Genomic DNA, 21,689 nt, shown 5'->3' on the forward strand with positions numbered 1-21,689 from the left:
AAATGGTCACAACTGATATTATATAGTCTTTTAAATGAAAGCAAAATTTCACGACACCAATTTTTTAAATATTTTGCGAGCCATTTTGGGAGCATGTCGACCAGCTTTGCGGATATTAATCAGCTTGAATATCTGAATCATTAGCTTACATGTTGTACCGATTTATGGCATTTGACTAGGCCTTCCATTCCTTTACAGCTCTTGCTATTTGGTCCTATTCTACTGAAGTCTCAAATCTTTTTGCAGCTTCTCACAAGTTTTCTTCCAAGATTGAGCAATATTTACCTCCATGTATTCTCCCCATCAACTCTGATCAGTTTCTTTATCTCTGCTGCAAAAAATTAGCTCCTCAACATGATGCTGCCACCACTGTTTTATACAAAGCATGAGCAGTGTTTTTTAAATCTAAAACAGTATTTTGCATTTAAGCCAAAATATTCAGTTTAGCTCCCAAATAAGCAGCATTAAAAAAATTAAAAGCCTCGTATATTAGAAGGAATAATAAATTGTCACACCAGACAAATTTATGAAGTTACATTTATTTTTGAAACAATTTATAACCATTACCTGTACACTGTATATGTATACATTTCCACTGATTTAGTAATATTACCATTTAATTACAAGCAACCCACTAAAGACGATTTAATGGCATATATCCACTCAGAAGTTGCAGTCCAGGACTGTCCCATCAGATTGGTCTAGAAGACGCCATGGTCCCAGCTATGGCCACAGACAAAGCTGCTGCTCAAAGAAAGTAAACCATCAAAACTAGGCTCTGCAACATTAGTAAACATTTTGGCATATTTCTGTTCACACTGTGTGTATCAGTTCCTATTTAGTAATAGTACAAGCTGAGACTCAAAATGTAGTACTCGCATTCTGTAGCTGTGAAAGCAGTGTAAAAATCGTGGTGGACTACTTCAATTGTGCATTTGAAAGGGGGGGGAAAGGCAAAGAGAAAGATAAACCTCCTGTTGAGCACATCCTCAACAGCTGTCATTTACAGGCTTATTATACAAAGGCATTGATTAAAAAAGTACAGTATGCTGATGGTGATCCAAGCAGTTGGCACATCTTCTAACTGATTGATATATTGCACATGCTAATGATTCATCTTCAGCTCAGACCGAGTCAGCAGGCTCTACAGTAAGAAAATTAACCTCTGTAAGACAATTCAGGCTCAGAAAAACTCACTCACTTTATTTATCAGCTCAAATAACTATCAAAAAGTTTCAAATGAAAAAGTAACAGACAGTAATCTAACAGTCTGTTTCTGCAGCTGGTTTACTTTATCAACTTTAAGCTGGTATTTTTTATCTTATTTATCTCATGCTAAATCATTCGATCCACCAATATAGCCTTGATTTAGTTTAGTGTCGTCTCCTCTGGCTCTTGCAAAAGGCTTTTTAAACAGTCAGTTGTACCTTTCATACCTTATGAGTGTTTAAACTCCAACAATTCATTAAAGCAATGCGATTCAGTCCACAATCTCTGTACTAGGCAGTTAGTATTCATTAAATAGTTACTTTGCATCCAACTGATCTGTGCAGCTTAAATTCCAGTTTTTGTGTAGCATATCCAAGATAACCGAGGAATCCCATCTAACTACACTTTCAACTATTTCTTCTCAGACTGCTGAGGCAGTGATTGTTTTTATATCAAAGTGTCTGAAAGCAGTGAGAAATCAGCTAGTTTTATTCAGGCATTGCTATGTTCAACATGTTTCAACAACCAACATCACTGACATCATCAGCAGCGTGCATCCACTGGCTAAAAACAAGCAGGCAGAATGCAAATGTCAGCAACGCTTAACATTCAATCCAGAAATTATCAGGTTTTTTTTGTTGATGTTGCTTTAAACTGATTCACTTGTAGCAAGAGGATTTGATGTACAGTCGCATTACTCTGTTTGGAGAATCACAGTAGGCAGCTGGAGCTAAGGAAATGTATAACTAGTGTTAAATTTATGCATCTGATGTAATATTTCAGTTGAACAAAGGTTAAAGGGATTTGAGATGAGGTTACGTAAGCAGTTTATAAACAGTCAATATCTTATCTGCAGTAGGTAACTGGTATCTGCGTTTTGTACAAATCCAGTTTAGTTAGGCCTGAAGGCTGAGACTAACGGGTAGCCTTGTGAACTTCTACAGTCTTAAAATCTCCGCTTACAAAATGCCACAGTGGTTTATGTGCCGTTTCATGAACCTTTAAACTGTTGTCATGCTTGCACTTCTAAATGATTTGCACAAAGAACTACAATTACAAATATGAGTCAGGAATAATCTTCAATAATCTTCCTGCATGAAACATGTAGAAGCATTTCCAGTAAACATAACTGCCTGGTAACATTTGAGTGGTGTAAAAATCCATAAATTGTGTTCAATTAAACCCCTATAATATTTTTTTAAACCACTTTCCTTTGATTTCACAAAGTTTCTCTGATTAGAAATGCTGTAAATGTTTTGGGAGTAGGAATAAATTGCTAGCGCACCACCTCCAACCTCAATTTCGTGTGTGAATAATTATGAATTTCTGCATATATAACAATCTAAAACAAATGTGACGACAGTTTAAAGGTAAAAAAAACCCACTTAATTTTCTGATTCGAGCTTTTTTAATTAAATAGAAGAGCATTCTGAAACAGACTCTGATTGGACTAGCTATTAGCTTTAGCCTTATAGACCATCTAAATTTGATCTAAATTAAAAACATGAAGCGAATTGTCTACTGCAGGTAGGAAATTAGCCGTTTATACCGTTTCTAGCAAAACCTCACCTTAAAAACATCCCAAGCTTTCCCTCAAACAAGTTTCAAGCTTAGAACATAACAGAATGAGCAAATTGTAGATAAGGCATTAATTTAAAGGACACAAGTTTTTGTCCTTTAAAAGTTGAACACTGGTGGAAGAAAGAGTCCAGATATGGGATTGTGGATAATTTCTGTGTATTTTAAAAACCCCAGAACATCTTTGTCTTAGGTGGTAATTGTATTTCTCTCAGTCTAAGGCAAAATTCAGTTAGTGCTTCTCTGCATGCATACCAACATGTACACATTCAACTCATGCACTGTCTGCTCGAAAAAATCCACAAAACATTCAATTGGTATTGGTATTCCCTCTTCTTATCCAAGACTGTGTGGTTCCCCTTCTTACTATACATCATACAACACTTGTGCAACTAAGCGCATTTTTAAAAACAATTCTTGAACTTTAGTATTAATCCCTGCAGTCATTCTGCAATGACGCTTGGCTCGGTGTGTTATCCCTTTAAATCCCTACGAAAAGTGTTTCCTGCAAACAAAGCTAGTGTCTCAAACACTCCACCTTATCTTTCTCCCTCTGAGAGCTTAAGGGCGACAGAGAAATTCATTAGAGTATTGATATGTCAATATATGTATGTGTGTATCTATGTATGTATATATATAAGATCCATCATCCCTTATTAAAGTCTGGTAATTTTTTCTCCAGTGTCTCCAACAATGACGCGGGCCATGGCAGGATGAACCTGTGAAAGACCAGAAAAAACTGATGAGTAACTTATTGACACAATAAAGATATAATACAAATTACACAGCAAACTAATCAGAACCTGAACCAGAATGATAAGTACTCTATTTCCATTAATCTTTTCTAAATTCCCCCCACTTTGCCATTATTCGCCATGTTGGTGATCATTTCTATAAAAGCCCATGTCCATCTTCAACTTTTTGGCTTCACAAGACAAAATGTGGAAAATTTTAAAGCTTATCACAGATACTGTATGGTTATGTTCCATTACTGTTATTAATCTTTCTAACCTGCGCTTGTAGTGGCCCGTAGGGCACAAGTTCCCCGTCCACAGTGAGGGTTCCCCGCGGAGACAGCGGCTGCAGCCTGAAGGCCTTGCAGGAGACGTGGCTCACGTACGGCGAGTTGACTGAGTGGTGGGTTCCTTTTTCCATGGCAAAGAACAGTCTGAGTAGTGTGGTTCTGGAGATGCCGGCCCGGACAAAGGTCAGGTGGATCAGGCCGTCGTCAAATCTGGCCTGAGGTGCAGCATGGAGGTCAGCCCCGAGGTGGCTCTGGTAAAGGGCCAAGACCAAGACAAAGTCCCCTTCAATGGTGACCCAATCTCTGGTGGGGAGCGGCTGATCGAGTGGCGGTAGCAAGTCGTCCCTTGGCACATCAAAAGGCAGCGAGACAAACGGACGGTTCCTTTTAAGTCCTGCTGGTTCATTAAGGTCAAAGTTAAAAGACGAGGACGGCATTTGGAACGAGGGAGAGTTCAAGGTGGAGTTAGGGGTGTTAGGACGGGGGGCGAGGTAGGATGATGAGTCTGGGGAGGAAGAGGAAGGGGAAGAGGGCGGTGTGGGAGAAAAGGAGGGGGGAGTCATTTTAGGTGGGAGGGAGTGGGAGCTGGAGTGCTGGAGGAGTGAGTGGGGCCTTGGACGGGACGTGTTTTGGTTTTGGTCCAGAACTTTCTGCTTGTAGGAGAAGGGATTGTGACGGAAAGGGGAGGAGATGGTGAGAGATCGCTCCCGAGCCACATCCAGAGAGTAAGACTGTTTTTGGAACAATGTGTCGTTCAGATCCATGTCCTCCATGCTATAAGAAATTCCAGAATCTGTGCTGGATTCTTGACTGAGAGGCTGGCTCAGCAGAGAGTCGGCTATCTGGCTCGAAGGAGCCGAGTTCTTTCTCACCAGCTCTCTGGTGCTCTGAAGACTGTCCTGGCTAGAGAGGTCATCTCCAGTCTCTTCCTGTGCCTCTCTTCCCATGTCCACCCCGTAGCTCTCCCCCAACTCCCTGGCTCGCAACAGTCCGTCCGCCTCCTGGGAACCGCCACTGCCCTCCTCGTCCCTCTCATCGTCATCCTCCAACATTTCACAGGAGTCTGGCTCTGATGTTTCCTCGTCTTCCCTTTCATCCCTTATCCCTGCTAGCCTTTCATCTCTTCCCATATTGGATTCATCTGGTTCATTTGACGTAGAACTCGCTCCGGACTTCTCTTCAGCTTCCATCTCCATCTCCATCTGCCCCTCCTTCTCTCTGTCTTCTGCCAGACTGCTCGCTCTCACCACACCAGTTCCTTTACCTCTTCCCCTCTGTCGTCTCCTTGTCCTCTCTCTCTGCCTCTCTTCTCTTTCCATCTCGCCTCTGCGCATGAGGCTCCTCTGCTCACTGATGCCCATGTCGGAGCAAGTGCGATGGATGGGTGTTTTGCAGAATCCATCCAGGCCTTCAGTAATGCTGCGGGTGAGGGGTCTCCTGGGTGGAGGTGTCCCATTTGAAGACGTGGCAACTACAGAGGGAGGCATGTAGGACAGACGGCCCTTGTACGATCGAAGAGAAGCTATGCGCACCAAAGTGCCCAAAGTGAAGCGAGCTGAGCCCAAACCACGATACCTGGAACAAAGAAAACATTTAAAATTAAACTTTGTCTTGTGATGTTTGATTGTCCTAGAACTTCCCACACTTAGTCATGCTTTCAACCACACATTTAATGCATCTAATTGGGATTTTATATAACAGATAAGCACAAAAATACTTTCTTTTCAACTAAAAATCTGAACTCATGGCCTACACATCAGCCCTTTTTACTCTGGTGCCCATAAATAAAATCCAGACAGGTGACAGATAAGGTTTTGGGGAAGCTTGAGGTAGAGTCTGAGGAAGTGCACATCATCCTGAACCTCCTGATGGCGGTGGAAGAGAAACAGGAAGTGTCTCAGTTTGGTGAAGTTAAATACAAGACAATCCAGGAAGAGAGACTGTTAGGGGCTATGAGGTTGAGGCTGGGACGGCGGTTTCCTTTCCACCAGGACGGCGGCCCTAATTGTAGTCTGAGCTACAATTTAACAGTTTAGATCAAAGAATATTCATCTGTTGGTATGACCCAGTCAAAAGTCCAGAGCTGAACCAGGAATCTGTTGTAAGACTTGAAAATTGATGCTGAGATAATCTATTCCTCCAGTCTGAGTTTGAACTGTTGTGCAAATAAAAACGAGTGAAAGCATCTAGACGAGCAAAATTGGTTGGGAAAGGTGCTTCTACAAAATATTAACTCTCAGAGGGTGAATACAAGTGCACTTCACTATTTTTATTTTTTTAAGATTTTTATCACATAAAGTCCCCGAAAATACAAAGAATTTTGGGGCTTTAAAATGTCAAAGAATTCAACAGCACGAATACTTTTGCAAAAACGGCACCAACCAAATAACTTTAGCTTTGACATAAAACACACACCTTTCACTTTCGATGTCGACATCAGACACAAAGCCCCAGGCGACAGAAAGGAAGGAAAACAGCCTCCTGGGTGCTGCAGCACGGCTGTTTTTGGAGGGCGAAGGGCTTGTCGTTATAGAGACCACGTCCAGGGGTAGGATGCCGCCTCGACAGAGCAAGAAGCAGCAGTTTAAAAGGAGCGTCTCTCGAAGGCACATGTCATACCTGAGGAACGGAAGAAAAAGAAAAAAAAAAACAACTAACTCACCTCTGATAGATATAGTCTCAATTTACAAAGGACATACTGGGAAACTCAAATGGTGATTTTAAAATATTCCTTTCAGATTTGCAGGGAGAAAGTACAAATTTTGACTTTAAATAATGTTGCATCGGAAAAGCAGAAAAAAAAAAATCACAGTTGCTCCATCTCTTTTTTTAACTGCTAATAGCAAGTTGACCTGGGGCTGATTTCACAGTTTCAGCGTTTCATTTCAGTCGATATCAATAATTATTATTTAGTTTTTTTTGTTTTAAATATCTGAAATACTCCCAAACCAGCGACATGATTTTTCCTTTTTCAGTCCAGTTTTCACCTTGCGCCGTTGTTGTTTATTTCTAAGCAGGTATGAGAGATAAAACCTGAAACCGCTGCTAAGCAAGGTACTCAACAGGTTGTTGCTAGGTAACCACTAGCTACTCAACAAATTGTTGCTAGGTAACCAAAGAGTGACCTTGCTCAACTAATTGTGAAGCTTTGTCCTCTGCCTACATCTCCCAGAATGCAGTGCGGTTCTCGATCGGAGTTCAGTGAAATTATTAGATATTCTCTCTCTTTGTATTGATTGTATATTAACTATCTTGATGCATGTTGTTATTGACTTATTGTCCAGCTCTACGTTGATGACAGATAGAAATGGGTTGATGACGCCCGACCAGCCACTGCTCCCCTCACCCTGCGTAGTGGTTGATGGAGCCAGCCAGTGCATTCCCAGAGCCGCATGGCAGAATGCCAAGAGGAGTCTTTATTGCTTTTTCCCAGTCTGGACGCTCCATCAGTCCATTAATCACCTACAGATCCACAAGATATATATATTTAAAAAAAACTTCAGACGACCTAAAACTTTACCTGCACATCAATTTTTTCATCAGAACCTCACCTCATGCATCAGGCCGTCTCCAGAAACAATGATGATGCCGTCCCACTCTGGCAGCGATATCTCTCTGACGAGCTCTCTCGCGTGGTTCCTTCGCTCTAGGACAGATTAATGAAGATAAATTAACATTCATGCATTATCCTTGCTCACAGCTACGGTTTTCAGTTTCTTGTGTTACCTGTCTGTATGAGGTTGTAGCTGATGTTGGCCTCCTTAATCATTGGCAGGATGTAGGCCTGACACCACTGCATCGCCTGGCCTTTTCCGCTGAACGGATTGACCAATAACAGTAGTCGCCTGGGACGAGGTAGCAGACTTCTGGAAAACTCTGATGATGAGGAAGAAATGGCAAGTTGACAAGAAATTCAAATAGTAATTATTCAGGACATCTAGAAATCCTCAACATTTGTAACATGACCTAACTCCTACCGCTGGCTTTTATCGGATTGTTTGTCCTTTATTGTTTAATATTTCTAATAATGCAAATTTTCATTTGTTGCCTCAATAAATTTCAACTAATGTTAAAAGAACCGACTAAAATTGTATTTTCACTGTTTTTTTCCCCACAAGAATACATTCAAAAATATGAATAAATGTGCACAGGTTAGTCACGTTTCTTTAGGTGAGTGGTGTCCTGAAGAAGCTCATTTTAAATGGGTACGTTTTTCAGCTGCGGTGCAATGAATGATGCAGTCACAGAGATGCAGTTACCCAAAAAAGAAAGGTGATAAATTGTTCAAATTGTCACTTTTGTCATTGTCGCAATAGTACAATATCATGATAGAATTTTAAGCCCACATCGTCCACCACAAGCCGAGCTTTTGTTTCAGAGTTAGTCGACTCTAATTTGAGACTGAGCCTCTCTTATTTCACCAGGCAGTGTACTTCACTCCAATCACATGGCCGAAACTCAACGCTCTCTGTTTCTTGAGACACTTTGGCTCCCTTAGTATAACCTGACCATTGTTTAAACAACATGGAGTACCTGAGTGTCGTTTCTTTTCCTCTTTATGACTGCAGTGTACCCATCGTCTGATCGCTGCTTCTAAGGTCAAATTATTCCCAACGGGTTTCTTGAATGCAACAATGAACTCACTGTGCTTCAGTCACCAGATCTCGGTGCAACAGAGCGACTTTGGGATGAGGTGGATCGTGAATGAGCAGCCGACAAACTTTCAGCTGTTACATGATGCCATCATGTTAATATGAACCAAACGCCCTGAGAAATATTTTATAAAACTTTGTTGAACCTAAGCAATGCAGAGTAAGCAAGTGTAGGTAAAGATAATCATTTGCCATCCAACACCATGAACTGATTTTCAGATATTTTAAACTGTGCGACTCAGAAATGAAACACTTGCTCTGTTCACAAAATAATTCCAAAAATATTTTCCAGCAGTTTACAAAAGTCATAATTTTAAAGAAACTATATTTCTCTCCTAGAAATAGTTAACTGTGAACGACTAAAGGGAAGCTAAGTGATCACTAAAGCAGTAAAGCCCAACAGTACTACCATTCAGAGCAGGAAAAAGCTGATTCCTAAACTAATACAAAAGCAAGAACAAAGATGGAATGTAGCAGAATAATTCAATCACATGTTATGTAACGAGATAAGCAACAGAAAACATCTAGATAAGGAATGTTAACAGAGGCTACAGTGACAAAAAGGAGACTGAACATTGAACACTTATCTTCTGATAACCAAGTCTTATTAGTTGAAGGGAAGGAGTGGCATGCTGCAGCACCTTTGCCTTCTCTGCCTTTATATTTCAGGGCTTCCTCCAGTGTTTTGTAAGCCTGGTGGGCCAACAGGCTTTACTTGTGCCCCCACCAGGCTTAGCATTGCTTATTTATTTAAGTTTTTTTTTAATGTTTGCATTATTTTAAGACTTTATAGCTGGTGTTCAGATGTTCATTTTTTAATCTTTTAATAACACATAATTATCAAGTGATATTTTCCAATTTCCTGTCAACTTTAAACATTTTTTAACTCAAAAACACGGCGGGTGGCTGGATGAATGACTGCTGAGCAGCCCGGCCACCAGGCTTAGCAAGTTCTCTGGAGGAAACTTTGTATTTATTATAAATATGTAGACTCATGTGAGTGCAGAACAGACGAAGGAGAGGGTGAACAGTTTGATAAACGTCAAAGCTTACTTAATGAAGTGTTTAGGTATTGTGCAGCCTTTGAAAGCTGTGCAGAATAAAAACTTTCCAGACAGAATGAGTTGGCTGCACATGCAGGAAGACCCAGGGCCACCGTGACATTCAGCTATAATTAGCAAGAGTCTACAAAGGGAGGCATAAATGAAAGCAAACAAAACAACAAAATGTGGAGTTTCAGGCTAATTCCTGGAGCCAAACATAAAGGTCACAACAAGCAAAGGCGCAGAACAAGCATTCTTTAAATGCCCTTCAACGCAATCGGTTAAAAACAATCAAAGTCTCTAAATGGACACAAAGGAAAGATTCTCTGTTGTCAAGCTTAAAGACCCAGTGAGCCGAAAGATCTAACAGTGGATACTTTACAAAGAAATAACATTTTTACAGAGTCGCTCAAAGCTATAATACAGAACACATTTTTTCACCAGATTTGTATTAAAATCATTGGGAAAAACCTGCAGCTGAATTGCATTTTTCTGCAGATGATGTCGTTCTTTACAGATACGCTCCAGACGACTTAAAACTGCCTTCCACCTGCTATAACCATCACTGTTCTTACTGTGACTGATAATGAATTAATGTTATCTTCCAGTAGAGCAACACAAAATAACAAATTAGCATCACACTCGCAAAATAACTGTTAATTTACTATTTGGTAATGTAGTAAATTTCTGCATTTCATCTATTTGGCTGCTGGGATCGATGTGATGTCGACACTAAAGCTCATTAAGTGGATTGAGAGAAGATGTTATACAACGGCATAAAGACGAACGAATTCAGGAAAATGTGGATTGTAATCTGTAATATCATCGCAATTTCTAGCAGCAGCTTTGCTACTGAACACTTTCCTGATATTCGATACATCTAACAAGCTAAGTACATTCATTTTTTCATTAATTGTTCTTCTTTCACAAATGCAGATAGAAAATGTCAAAGACATAATTATTTATTTTGCAAAACCATTTCAATACTACCTAAATATATCTTTGTATGTTTTTTTTTTCATTTTTATTTATATAGATCGGTTCTGATAAAATAAAAAAAAAACAAACAGTAACAATACAAGTAATTAATCAAATTTGACTCAATTATATAAGCTGTTAAAATTTTGCCTCCTTCCTGAAATAATGTCCTAAGTCATTGTTTTGCCAAAAGTATTTTTGTTTACTGAATTTTTTTTTAGAAGGAAACAGTTTTGACTTAGGCCGTTATTTTAAGAAGGTGACATATGAGCTAAAACCAAGAGCAAGCTTCATAAGTTTTCTCTTTAAAAAAAAAGTAATAATACATTTGAATCGTCAAAAAGGATAATTTTGCAGAAATCCCATAGAAAATGATAAAACTTGAAGTGATGTAATGTTAATCTATCAATCTGCCAGGTAGGTTTGTAAAAACCAGCATTGTACAGCCAGATTGATTATGAATATTGTTTTCAGATATGAAAATCTAATTTTTAACATGAGTGAATATTAATGACTGCTTTGATACAGATGATCTGTGATTCTGTCTGGACAAAAAGGCTTTTCAGGTGAAAACGCTCACCTGTGTCAGCTGTAATGGGCACGTCTCTGAGCAAACACTGAATAGCGGCCGACCACCTCTCAGCTTCAGGCCGGCTTTCCGCCAGGAATGCCTTCACCTGCCTGCGCCTGGACGCCCCCTTCCTCCGCTTCCCTGGCGGATACCAGTACAGCACGAGCAGCGGCGGCGCAGGAGAGAGAGGACAGCTGCATCCCACCAGCTCAGACAGAGGCAGCAGGAGACGGGTTTCCTTCCCGGGCCGCGACGAGAACCGCTGAATGTGAATGTGGGTGTGGGTGAGGGTCAAGGCATAGTTGGGCGACGGACTCAGAACTGGTGAGGTGGTGGGGGAAAACCCTCCTGGGCTTCCAGGGCTCTCCGGGCAGCTGCAGCTGCAGCTACTGCCAGATTCCCAGATGGCAAAATGTCCGTGAAGGATTGCTTCTTCTGGAGAAGGCGAGGAGGAATCTGGGGAGCGCATCCTGACTTTTGGATCGGACGACGTCTGCCAGTCTGACGAAGCAAACGGTACGAGCTTCTGGATCCAGAAGCTCAAAGAGCTGTCAGTTTTTCAAGATGTGCAAGAAAAATTAAAATGGGTCGGAAAAGAACTTCATCCCTGAAATCACTTCAAAATTATTCTTCATGCAGGCAACAACAACAAAAAAAGAAGAAAAAAAAATAAAAATCTTCCAACTGGGTCTTCATTTGAAAAGCAAACTTCTTCCAGTATAAAGAGTAATTTTTCAAAAGAAATAATCCAGTGAAGATGAGGGGAAAAAAAGCAATCAAATCTAATCAAAGATGTCAGCTTCAACAGTTTCCTGCCAATTAAAACCTGGACAAGCAATACTTCAACACGTGTACGGGAAACTCAGTCAGAAATTGCATAAGTACAAAAAAGTTTACATTTCAGTTTGAAGCTGCCTTTGGTCTCAGCAAAACAAGGCAGCAGAGCAGCTAATTAATCTGTTATCTTTAAATAATCACACAAAGGTACAAAACTGAACCTCTCAAAAGAAGAAACGCATTCATCAATAAAGTATCAATAAGACAAGAAGCAAAACACACCTTTTCTGTGAAAGGAGGTCATTAAACTAATGTGCAGCGATTCCTTAAAGTATGTTGCATGTCGAGTGCAGCCTGCAGCGTGACGAATGCCCCGAAGATATGATGAGTGCAGCTTTTCTGAGACCTTTGAAACTTCTATTGCTATCTGAAATCTCAGAGATTACATACGACACAAGCAGGAGGAGTGACAAAAATCACGCTTTCAGGACGGTAGTGTGATAAATTAAAGATTTGTTGTAGAAAACACTCCTCCGAATGACATCTGACAAAAAACAAACACAGGGAATAAGCAAACTAAACAAAAAAAAAAGAGGAACAAAGCAAATACACAAAGGAATCAGTTCCAGGTGAGTCCTCAGTTCATGTCATCTTAATGTCCTTAAGTAAAGCCCCTGGAGTCACGTTCCCTCCCAAACACCTCTGCTCCTGTAGGAAAAGAAAAGCAACGTTAAGTGTTGATGTCAATAACGGAAAGTCACACATCTACAACGTGACCCTGTAAGGAGTTGAGAGTAAAAAAATATTGCTTATAGAAAAATGTATTTTTAGATCCCAGTTTTAGCAACAATCACTTCAATAAGCAGGAGAGACTTTTTTCAGAGTGAAGCAATATAGATCTGCCACGCTCCTTGACCTTAGGTGCGTCTGGGCTGCTACTGACTCACAGTCACACATCCTTAAACCGCCTTGCTGAGACGCCACATTACTGTGCATGAAATAGTTGCATGCCAATGACCGCAGCTTGCAAGCATTTACATACTCAGGAGTTTCAACCCTCAGGGCTGTGGGACAAAAGTGCCCTCTGTCACAATGGGGATCTTGAACTGCTGAGCTTTCTTGCTTTTACGTGATCACAGCATGTTCCCTCAATTCAGTTCCCATGACAACCACGACTTTATCATGGCCAGTTCATATGCATGACGCAAAACATTATCAGCCAACAAACTCTTATGATGATGCACACACTGACTTGATTCAAAACTACCAATTTAGACGTGCAATTAGAATTGAGGCATTATTTTTTTTTACCTTGTTTATCATAATAAACCACTTAAAGAACAACTTCAACACAGGTTTCATTCCTCCTGGTATCAAATCTTTCATAGATTAGGAGGTTTGCTTTTGGGATTGACCTATAAATATTTTAATTGTTTTGTCCGATCAACTTTGACCAGCTTCTCCGTCCCTGCAGAATGAACGTGTCCGCCGCAGCATGCTGCTACCACCACCGTGTTTTATTGTGTCAAATGGTGTTAATGGTGTACTCAGGGTACTGTGCTGTAGTTTTTAACAACAAAAGCCCAACATGTTCAATTTTGGACTCAGCTGACCACTTCCCTTCACGTCAGAGACATTCACAGAACAGCTGAACTTAAACAAAGATGATTAAATTTAATGCACTGCAAAAATATTACCAAGTATTTTTGATCTAGTTTCTAAAGCAAATATCTTAGTATACTTGAAAAAAGACAAAAAAAAAATAACTTGCAAGTAACTGTTCAGCAAGATATAGGAGCTTGTTTTGAGTAAATAATTCCTTAACATTGATGAAAAAATAGCTACATTGGCAGACTATTTCACTTACAAGGGAAAAATGTCTTTTTACAAGTGAAATAATCTACTTTTTTATCAACATTAAGTAATGATTGACCTAAAACAAGCCCCTATAGTTTGCTGAAGATTTACTTGCAAGTTAGTTTTGCATTAGTTCATATATATTAGCAGTAGAAACTAGACCAAAAATATGTTTGTAAGATTTTGTGTTTTTGTTGTTTAAAGATATAATCTATTTTTCTTCTGAGGGGAATTATTTAGAACCGCAAAGTATTTTCACAATTATGCATTTCTCTGATAGCCCACCACATAAACTCTAGATAAGTTCCAGTCACAGTGTTGGAAGTGTATTAAAACTTTTTCAAAGCCATGTATTCTAGGTAAAATGTCATATTTAGTATGCAATGAAATAGAACTGGCTTAGTAAATGTTCAATCTCAGATATTAACCTGGTCGCAGCTCTTTCCAAATGCAAGTACAGTGTGGAAACATTGTTCGAGCTGTAATGCAGACGAACCAACAGTTGGCCAGTGTCCTGCTCTGATTAAACACGCAGAAATGCACCTCACTGATGCCCATTGTTGCATTTTACGTCCTTGAAGTGCAGGGCGGGGACACCGAAATAATAACAAGCAGACTAAATTTGTCCCCCCCACACAAAGAGTTTGTAGAAATAACGGTAAAGAAAAAAACAGTTTGCTTCATTTCCTGAATACACGGAGGTATTCATCAATTTAGGGTGTAATTACGCAGTTTAAAGACACATTTTAAAGCCCTGGCCGGCAGTCAGGTTATCCTTGGCTTTACATGGAAACTTTGATCGATGCTGACCACCTAACCAAGCTAGCAGCAATCCGTCAGTTAGCCAGCTAACTTAATCTGAATTTCTTCAATTGCGGGACGAAAACAGTTATTAAAATATTATTAAAAAACAAACCCAAAACTGTGTTTGAAGAGTTTTAAACTACTAGAGTGTCAATTAACTTGGGGGCTAATGAAAGATGCCCCCCCCCCCAGTTTAATGTTAGCTAGTTCGAACTGTTGTCAGTTAGCTGAAGCTAACAGTTTTCTACTTCATATCCAGCTTAAGTTTAACTTACACTTGCCTTTTGTTCCCTTTAAAAATGTATCGATATATATTATCGCTAACTTTAGAGTCCTACTTAATCGTTCAAGTCAAATTGTTAGATAAGATGTACACAAACTAGCGTGTTAGCTACAGACCGCTGTGATTTACTATTCAAAGTAGCGGTAAAGAAATAAAAGTTAAGATTCAAATTTGGATCTTATATGGTAACTCAAGCCCAGCAGAACACAAAGCAGCGCTGAAACAAAGTACAAATTACCTCATCCTGTCCCCCTCTTCAGGACTGCGAAAACTGAGTCGGAGCAGGAAGTGTCTGGAGCCGAGGCAGCAGCAGGTCTGAGCGGCGGAGAGGAAACCCAATGACGGCAAGGAAAACACTGAAACACCCACCGACATTCTCCAATCATCAGCAGACCACCACTTCCGGTCCCAGTCATTTGTTATCAGGCAACTGATGAATACTCATCAAAAGACGGTCCCGGTGCAATTAAAAGCCCGCAGCGCGGTGCATTATGGGAGGTTTATTCATCTGCTTTCATCAACCCATTCTTGAGGTGTTCAATAAAACGCAGACAGGGTGTTTTTGGACAGCCAATCATCTTTTTATTTGTCAGACTGCATGAAAAACAAAAACGAGACTAGTTCTTGTAAGCACGGCTGGATCTGCGACCGCGGGCTCTCTCGAACTTCCTGCCCTTGGAGCGGACGTAGGGCCTGGAGAGGAGGAGAGAATAGAAATTAGGACAAATCAAAATCTCAAATAATCTTTGTTCCTGTAAACCAGTACAGTGAAACCCTCAATGCATTTTTCTCTGGAATTAGACTGAAATATTTGTGAAATATTTGTCCACTTGTGAAGACGACTGGCTGTAACTTGCAACTAGCTTCTACTGTAGTACTAATACAGTTTCCATTAATAAATAAAGGTATATTTGAGATATGAAGTATTAAAATAGACTTAAAATAATTTTTGGAGGGGGTGGTTTCAAGTATTCATGAATTTCAGTTATTGATTGTGGTTCCCTTTCCTCTAAAACACCGTATCTCAGTGAGGTGATGTGGATTTGATTCTCTTTATATCCACCTGTGATAACATCCCTTCCACTTTATACCAGTAAAGAAAACATTTCAAATCATTTCACTTTAGAAAATATCTCAGTTTAATTTGATTTCTACTTTAGATTATTCCCATTCCTATTTTGTGTTGGGTCAGCTGACTAAAAATATGACAAATTAGGACCCTCAGTAAAACCAAAATAACTACCCAACTACTGTATTTCACTTTATTTCTTCTTGATAATTATTCTTGATAAATTTTGTATTACACCCCATTTCTAGCATTTCAACACTCTTAGAAAACATAGATTATAACCAGTGATCAATTTGAAATACATATGATCGACTTCCTGCTGGGTAATATTAGATACAGAACCACATTCACCAGCAATCATGAATGAATTACTAAAATGTAGAAAATTGTTAGAAGTTTTCAAAGCAGGAGAAAACCTTTAATAAGTCACAGCTAGGACTGTCACAAAAGACAATAAATCAACTCATTGCATGATAAATGAAAAGAAACTCAATAATTTTCTTTTGCTTGATTTAGCGTTTCTTTTTTCCCTCTTTTTACCAAAATCTGGATGATCAAAGTCAGCAGTCTGGTGTTTTGGTCTCAACTATCCCTTCGTTTTTTGTTTTTTTTTATTATAGATAATTTTGTTTACAGAAACTTCATAATTTATTTTATTTGTTGTATCTGTTGCTTTCTTTATTTTGGATATTCCAAATATCTAACAGTTCCACTGTTTAAAAGTTCATGAGAATTTAAAGTTTATTGATCTTTCAGAAAGTGTTCTTGTATTTTTATGCTGCTATATTACTTGAAAATGTTCTCAAAACAATGTTATCGTTTATCGCAATAAGTTTAGGGACAATTTATTGTCCAGCAAAATTAGTTTTTGTGACAGGCCTAGAGGCAGCTTCATTTTACACCTGAAACGTTTGTGGTACAAAACGATTAAAACTGGAGAGATTTTAAGAGCAAAAAGCATCAGAACTTTTTCTCTGTTTCATAAGTCTAACACAATTTCATGTTAATCAAATGTTCAAAATAACTAAAATTTTATTGGTAAAATAAGATAAAACGTCACATTTTAGAGGCACTTTTGTGAAATAAAGATGTTTGAAAGCAGCAAAGAGAAACTCCAAAAGTTTCAAGATTGGACTGAAGACAATTTAGGTAAATTTAGAAAAAATGTCAAAAGGATCAGATTATAAAAGGTGCATTAAATTTTGCATTTTTTTTTAGCAAATGTTTCTCTACAATCACAGCACAGCATTAAAAGTATCAAAGGAAACTGTGTGGTTTCTGCTTTTAAGTGGAAACAATGTGGGGAAGTAAGAAACTAGGCACACCATGGTGTAATGCATTTACGTTCATCAGATGGAAATAGCTCAAATCTAAGCTGTTTTGATGACCCAGTACCTTTTGAATTTTGTAGTTTTACCAATTTGCAGTCAAAATATTGGACTTAAGAGGAATTGGTTAATAAACTAAACTGTGTTTAACCATGTGATGCTGTGTTGGTTTCATGTTGGGTGCAGACGTACTTGGTGTGGCTGTGAGGGGTTCCAGGAGCTTTTCCAAAGTGCCTGTACACCTCTCTGCCTTTACGGGGCCCTGAAAAGGAAAAGATGTATGTAACGTCAGATACAGACAGTAAAATCTCTGACATCATCATCAGTTTTAGATCTCTACATTAGCACAGATAATAATCCACATTTATAGCACACATGTGGAAACGCTACAACAGCAGAGAAGAAATGTCGGGTATAACAAGGAGCAACTTTGATTCATTTTGACAGGGAAATAAAACTCTTAAAGGCTTGATTAAAAGAACAATTTGCAATCATTCATGTTGTCAGGCTCCTAAGAGACTTGAGATTGTTTCAAAATGAAAAGAATAAATAAGATTTCTACACATTTTTCGTTTGAAAAAGCCAAACTTTCCATATTTTTCTGAATTTTTAGAACATTCTGGATATTTAAGTACTCAGTATTAGCACTGAACTTGTAACAGCAGACATGTCTCATCTACTAGTCGCACAAAAGTTCAACTACGTTAAACAGTAGATCTAGACCCTAGATCTACTGTTTATAGATCTATAACTCTTTAAAATATCAGATAAGGAATGGGTTATCTTGAACTAAATGCATTTTAAAGACATTTCCTTTTTTGACATTGATTTTGCAAGAAAAATCCCCCAAAATAGATGTATTGCTTTTAATTACAACATTTTGGACTCAGTTTGAGAAAAACACACCAGTTCAAACTAACTTTGAAGGTGCCTAGCGACAACATGTAAAGGGATAAAATGCTAAAACTAAAATCTGATTCAGCAAAGTTAAGCATACAAGACTAATTAGAATAAAAGTGAAAACTATACTTTATTGGGCATTATTAAGATTTGTCGAAATGAAAATGGAAGACAAGAGAAAGACTGGAAGAATCAAAATTTGTCCATAATCTTTCATTCAAAATGGTGAGCAAATTAAATCCTCAATCAAACAGAAAGTCTGACATAATGAGTAATTTGTCAAAGTAATTTAAAACAATATAATGTGGCTACCTGGTGTCAAGATTTCAAACAAGACCAAGTCAATTTTTTGTCTATTTTTGGCTGGTGTCATTTCTTTATTTCTGGTGAAGATTGTCAATCCAGAGACTTTGTTCTGACTCAGAGTCCTTTTATAACAGAGTTTATTAATGATTCTACTTTCTCAGATTAAACTGGCAGACTGTGGGAGGAAACAGGAGAAGTTCAGGTACCTGACAGCAGCACTGTGCCATGTCCTTTGGGAGAACTCAAAGCCAGCTGGTCAAATGTCATCACCTGACCTCCGGCCTTCACGATCCTGCGGCGGGCGCGGTCGGTAACCTTGAGAGCGCAGATCTACAGAACAAAACGCAGAACTTCAGAGGGTCACAATGCTGAAGGAACATTATCTAAATCTTTATAAGATCAAATACTTTGAAGGAAAACGTAGATTTAGTAATATCACTTACCTTGAGCTTGGGGATATCCTGAATCCTGATGTCATCAGTGACTGTTCCCACGACAACCGCAACTTTGTTATCACGACCAGCCATCTTCATCTTACGGATCTAATTAAAGACAAAACAGGCAGACCGGAAAACTGATGAGGACATATTTCAAACAGAGGAAGAGACATGTAGAAAATATACCTATAGATATGAATAGGAGAAAAGGATTTCAACTTTATTATGGTTGATCATTTTTCTTCCATAAATTATAAATTAAGATGTCAACATCTCTTTCAATTTCTTTTTTTAATCTCACTAAATATTAAGCACCAAAAGCATTAATTTTATGGTCAAAACCTTTCCAATTTTGGCATTAAAAGCTCCCAAACCCCCACATAACATTACAGCAAATCAGATTAAATGGTTTTGGATATTTTATTGTTGCCTTAGTTTTCTATCATAGTTTTTTTTCTAACCTTCTGACATGCTTTAAATGATCAGCTTTGTTTCAGATGAACACTAACATCAGAACAGTAAAGTGTAGGACTTTTAAGCAAGCATTTAATCAATGCAAGTTATTAAAAACTGCTTGCATGAACCACTAAGACATTTTGACAATTGAAGTTGCTTTTTCTTTACATAATAAAAAAATCTTTGTTTTTAAACTTGCATCAGCTTGAAAATAATGCTTCATCAAACCAGAACAATGCAACACATCTGTTGCTCCAGGTAAGATATTGACTACTCATAACCAACAGAACCCTACATTAAAAATGTTAATGATCCCCTTAATGAACTGAGTTTTTTCTTCTTGTTAAATGATAACCACTTGTTAAAAATAGCTTCTTTAACAAAAAGAAGGCAAGCTGGGACAATCTTAGTGTTCTTTACAACATCACATGCCGAAAGGCCTTTAAAAATATTTAAGTTTGAGTGTAGGAGGTGATAAAATGTGCTCTACTGCAGTATACCATCTCATAAAATAGGATCTCTAAACAAATTAATCACATTTCATACAGAAAAAAACAGACATTTCTGAACATACCAGCACCCACCTGAAAAGTTATGCCTTACAATACAGAAAAGTATTTTTAAACTATCTTTGACTAACCAGGCGAGAGATGGAGATGGGAGGCTTGTTGGTCCGGCTCATGAACAGCCTCCTCAGGACCACCTTGTTGAAGGGAGCATTTGTGCGGCGGGCAAGAAACCTGTACAACTGCAAGAAACCAATATGACAAGTTAGAAACCTGTACAACTGCAAGAAACCAATATGACAAGTTATGAGAGACTTAAGAGTCTGACAATCACAAGATTCATACTCAAAGTTTTATGCACCAATAAGTAGTATCAGTTATGGTTTTAAAGAGAGGAGAAAATTATTTACCTTAACCAAGAGCCTCAGATAGATATCCTCGCTCTTTGGCTCTTTCCTGTGCACCTTACGGTCCTTGTTGTGCCTGATGTCGACTCCCTTGAAGATTTGAACAAAATCACATTGAATCACCTGAAATCTTTGTTTCAAACTAATCATATGTAGGGTCCACCATTATCTTTACAGTATACATTGCTAAAGCCGAATTAAAGCAAAAACATTAAGTTAAATCATAATACAGATCAGAGCCCTTTAGCTAGCTGAAGCTAATTTACACGTTGACGCTACAGCGAACAGCTATCACCTAGCAAACAGCTATCACTGTCAGCAGCATTTTATTTGGCTCAGATTGATACTTAGAATCGCTATAAAAGTGAACAAATGCATTCTGAGTTTTAAAATAATATCCGGCTTTCAAAAAACCTCGCAAGGCTAACTTCAAGTCAGCAACATGACTGAAAGCGGCACCAATGTCGGCTTCAAAATAGCTATGCCAATATGAATAATATGGACAAATAATCGAAAATTACAGCAACAGTCCCACACTAAATACCTACGGGACATGTTTATGTACTAATCAGCAAGATACAATGGTTTGACAAAGAGGATGACAATGGATAAAACAGTTATATTTTACAATATCTGGTAGCAGTACCTACCATCTTGGACTCAGAGCGAAAAGGGAAAAGGAAGGAACAACGTCTCGCGATAACGCAATGTTCTGAAATCTCGGCCTTCTGATTGGCTGCGGAGCTTGTGTTTTCCGCTTGTTAATTTGAGGATGGAGCCTCTAGTGGTGTGTAGTGGAATTTGCAGGTGAGCTAAATCGGCTATTATTAACCAGTTGGATTATATATTATCGTATTAAAAGAGCTAATTCTAGATGTGAAGAGGATGGAGGATAAAGGAAAAGAACGTTTAAAAATAATGGGGTTTTTTTTAATATACCATTGAGTTCCAGATAGCTTTTACATTCCACAAGTACATTGGAGCATGCGTACCACCAAAAATATAATAGTTTTATAATTGTTAATGATAAACAGTGGTACATTTAGCTAATTATTTACCATTAATTGCATCAATTATCTGGAATGGACTGGCAGCCTGCCCTGGGTCTACCCCACCTTTCACCCAGCGTCTGGGGCATACTGCTATTTGTGCAGTTTTTCTCATTACAAATAACATTCCTGTTGTTATTTGCACCGTTTTTATCACTTCTTGTAAATGGTCAGCTGTAGTTTCTGTGTTGTACACCTTTTAAAAAAATTGATCCTCCTACTCACTTGCACATTTATTTGCATCAGAGTGTGCTATTTTAATGTTTTGTCCAATTAACAAAAATAAAGAATTGAAAACATCAGTCTGTGTGTATTTATCTATATATGGTGTTTCACTTATATGGTGATGGAGTTACTAAAATAAATGGACTTTTCAGTAATATTGACATTTATTATATATTGTGCATGTCTTTTCCATGCTTCAGAAATACATAAATTTCATGTGTTATGAGCTG

General features: G+C 38.5%; 2 protein-coding genes across 3 annotated transcripts; both read right to left on the reverse strand.

Moving 5' to 3' along the window:
* Positions 1-523: 523 nt before the first annotated feature.
* On the reverse strand, positions 524-15,207 carry sphk2 (sphingosine kinase 2). Of its 2 annotated transcripts, XM_008431592.3 has the most exons (9): positions 15,015-15,207; positions 12,115-12,540; positions 11,065-11,603; positions 7,538-7,687; positions 7,363-7,457; positions 7,158-7,273; positions 6,227-6,430; positions 3,799-5,386; positions 524-3,506 (listed from the first exon to the last, which is right to left on the reverse strand). In XM_008431592.3, exons 3-9 carry the CDS (start codon positions 11,522-11,524, stop codon positions 3,444-3,446), a joined length of 2,676 nt encoding a protein of 891 aa, XP_008429814.2. In that variant the 5' UTR covers positions 11,525-11,603; positions 12,115-12,540; positions 15,015-15,207; the 3' UTR covers positions 524-3,443. The 2 variants fall into 2 exon arrangements, with proteins under 2 accessions (XP_008429814.2, XP_081453769.1); XM_081597643.1 differs by having other exon boundaries at positions 11,065-12,540; positions 15,015-15,206.
* Positions 15,208-15,335: 128 nt separating this feature from the next.
* On the reverse strand, positions 15,336-20,966 carry rpl18 (ribosomal protein L18). The gene is made up of 7 exons (XM_008431593.3): positions 20,836-20,966; positions 20,189-20,275; positions 19,913-20,020; positions 18,823-18,921; positions 18,586-18,709; positions 17,366-17,435; positions 15,336-15,469 (listed from the first exon to the last, which is right to left on the reverse strand). Exons 1-7 carry the CDS (start codon positions 20,836-20,838, stop codon positions 15,394-15,396), a joined length of 567 nt encoding a protein of 188 aa, XP_008429815.1. The 5' UTR covers positions 20,839-20,966; the 3' UTR covers positions 15,336-15,393.
* Between the last annotated feature and the right edge of the window lie 723 nt (positions 20,967-21,689).

The sequence above is a fragment of the Poecilia reticulata genome, chromosome 16 (assembly GCF_904066995.2).
Source record: "Poecilia reticulata chromosome 16, P_reticulata-male-v2, whole genome shotgun sequence".
In the NCBI taxonomy this organism is placed as follows: Eukaryota; Metazoa; Chordata; class Actinopteri; order Cyprinodontiformes; family Poeciliidae; genus Poecilia; species Poecilia reticulata.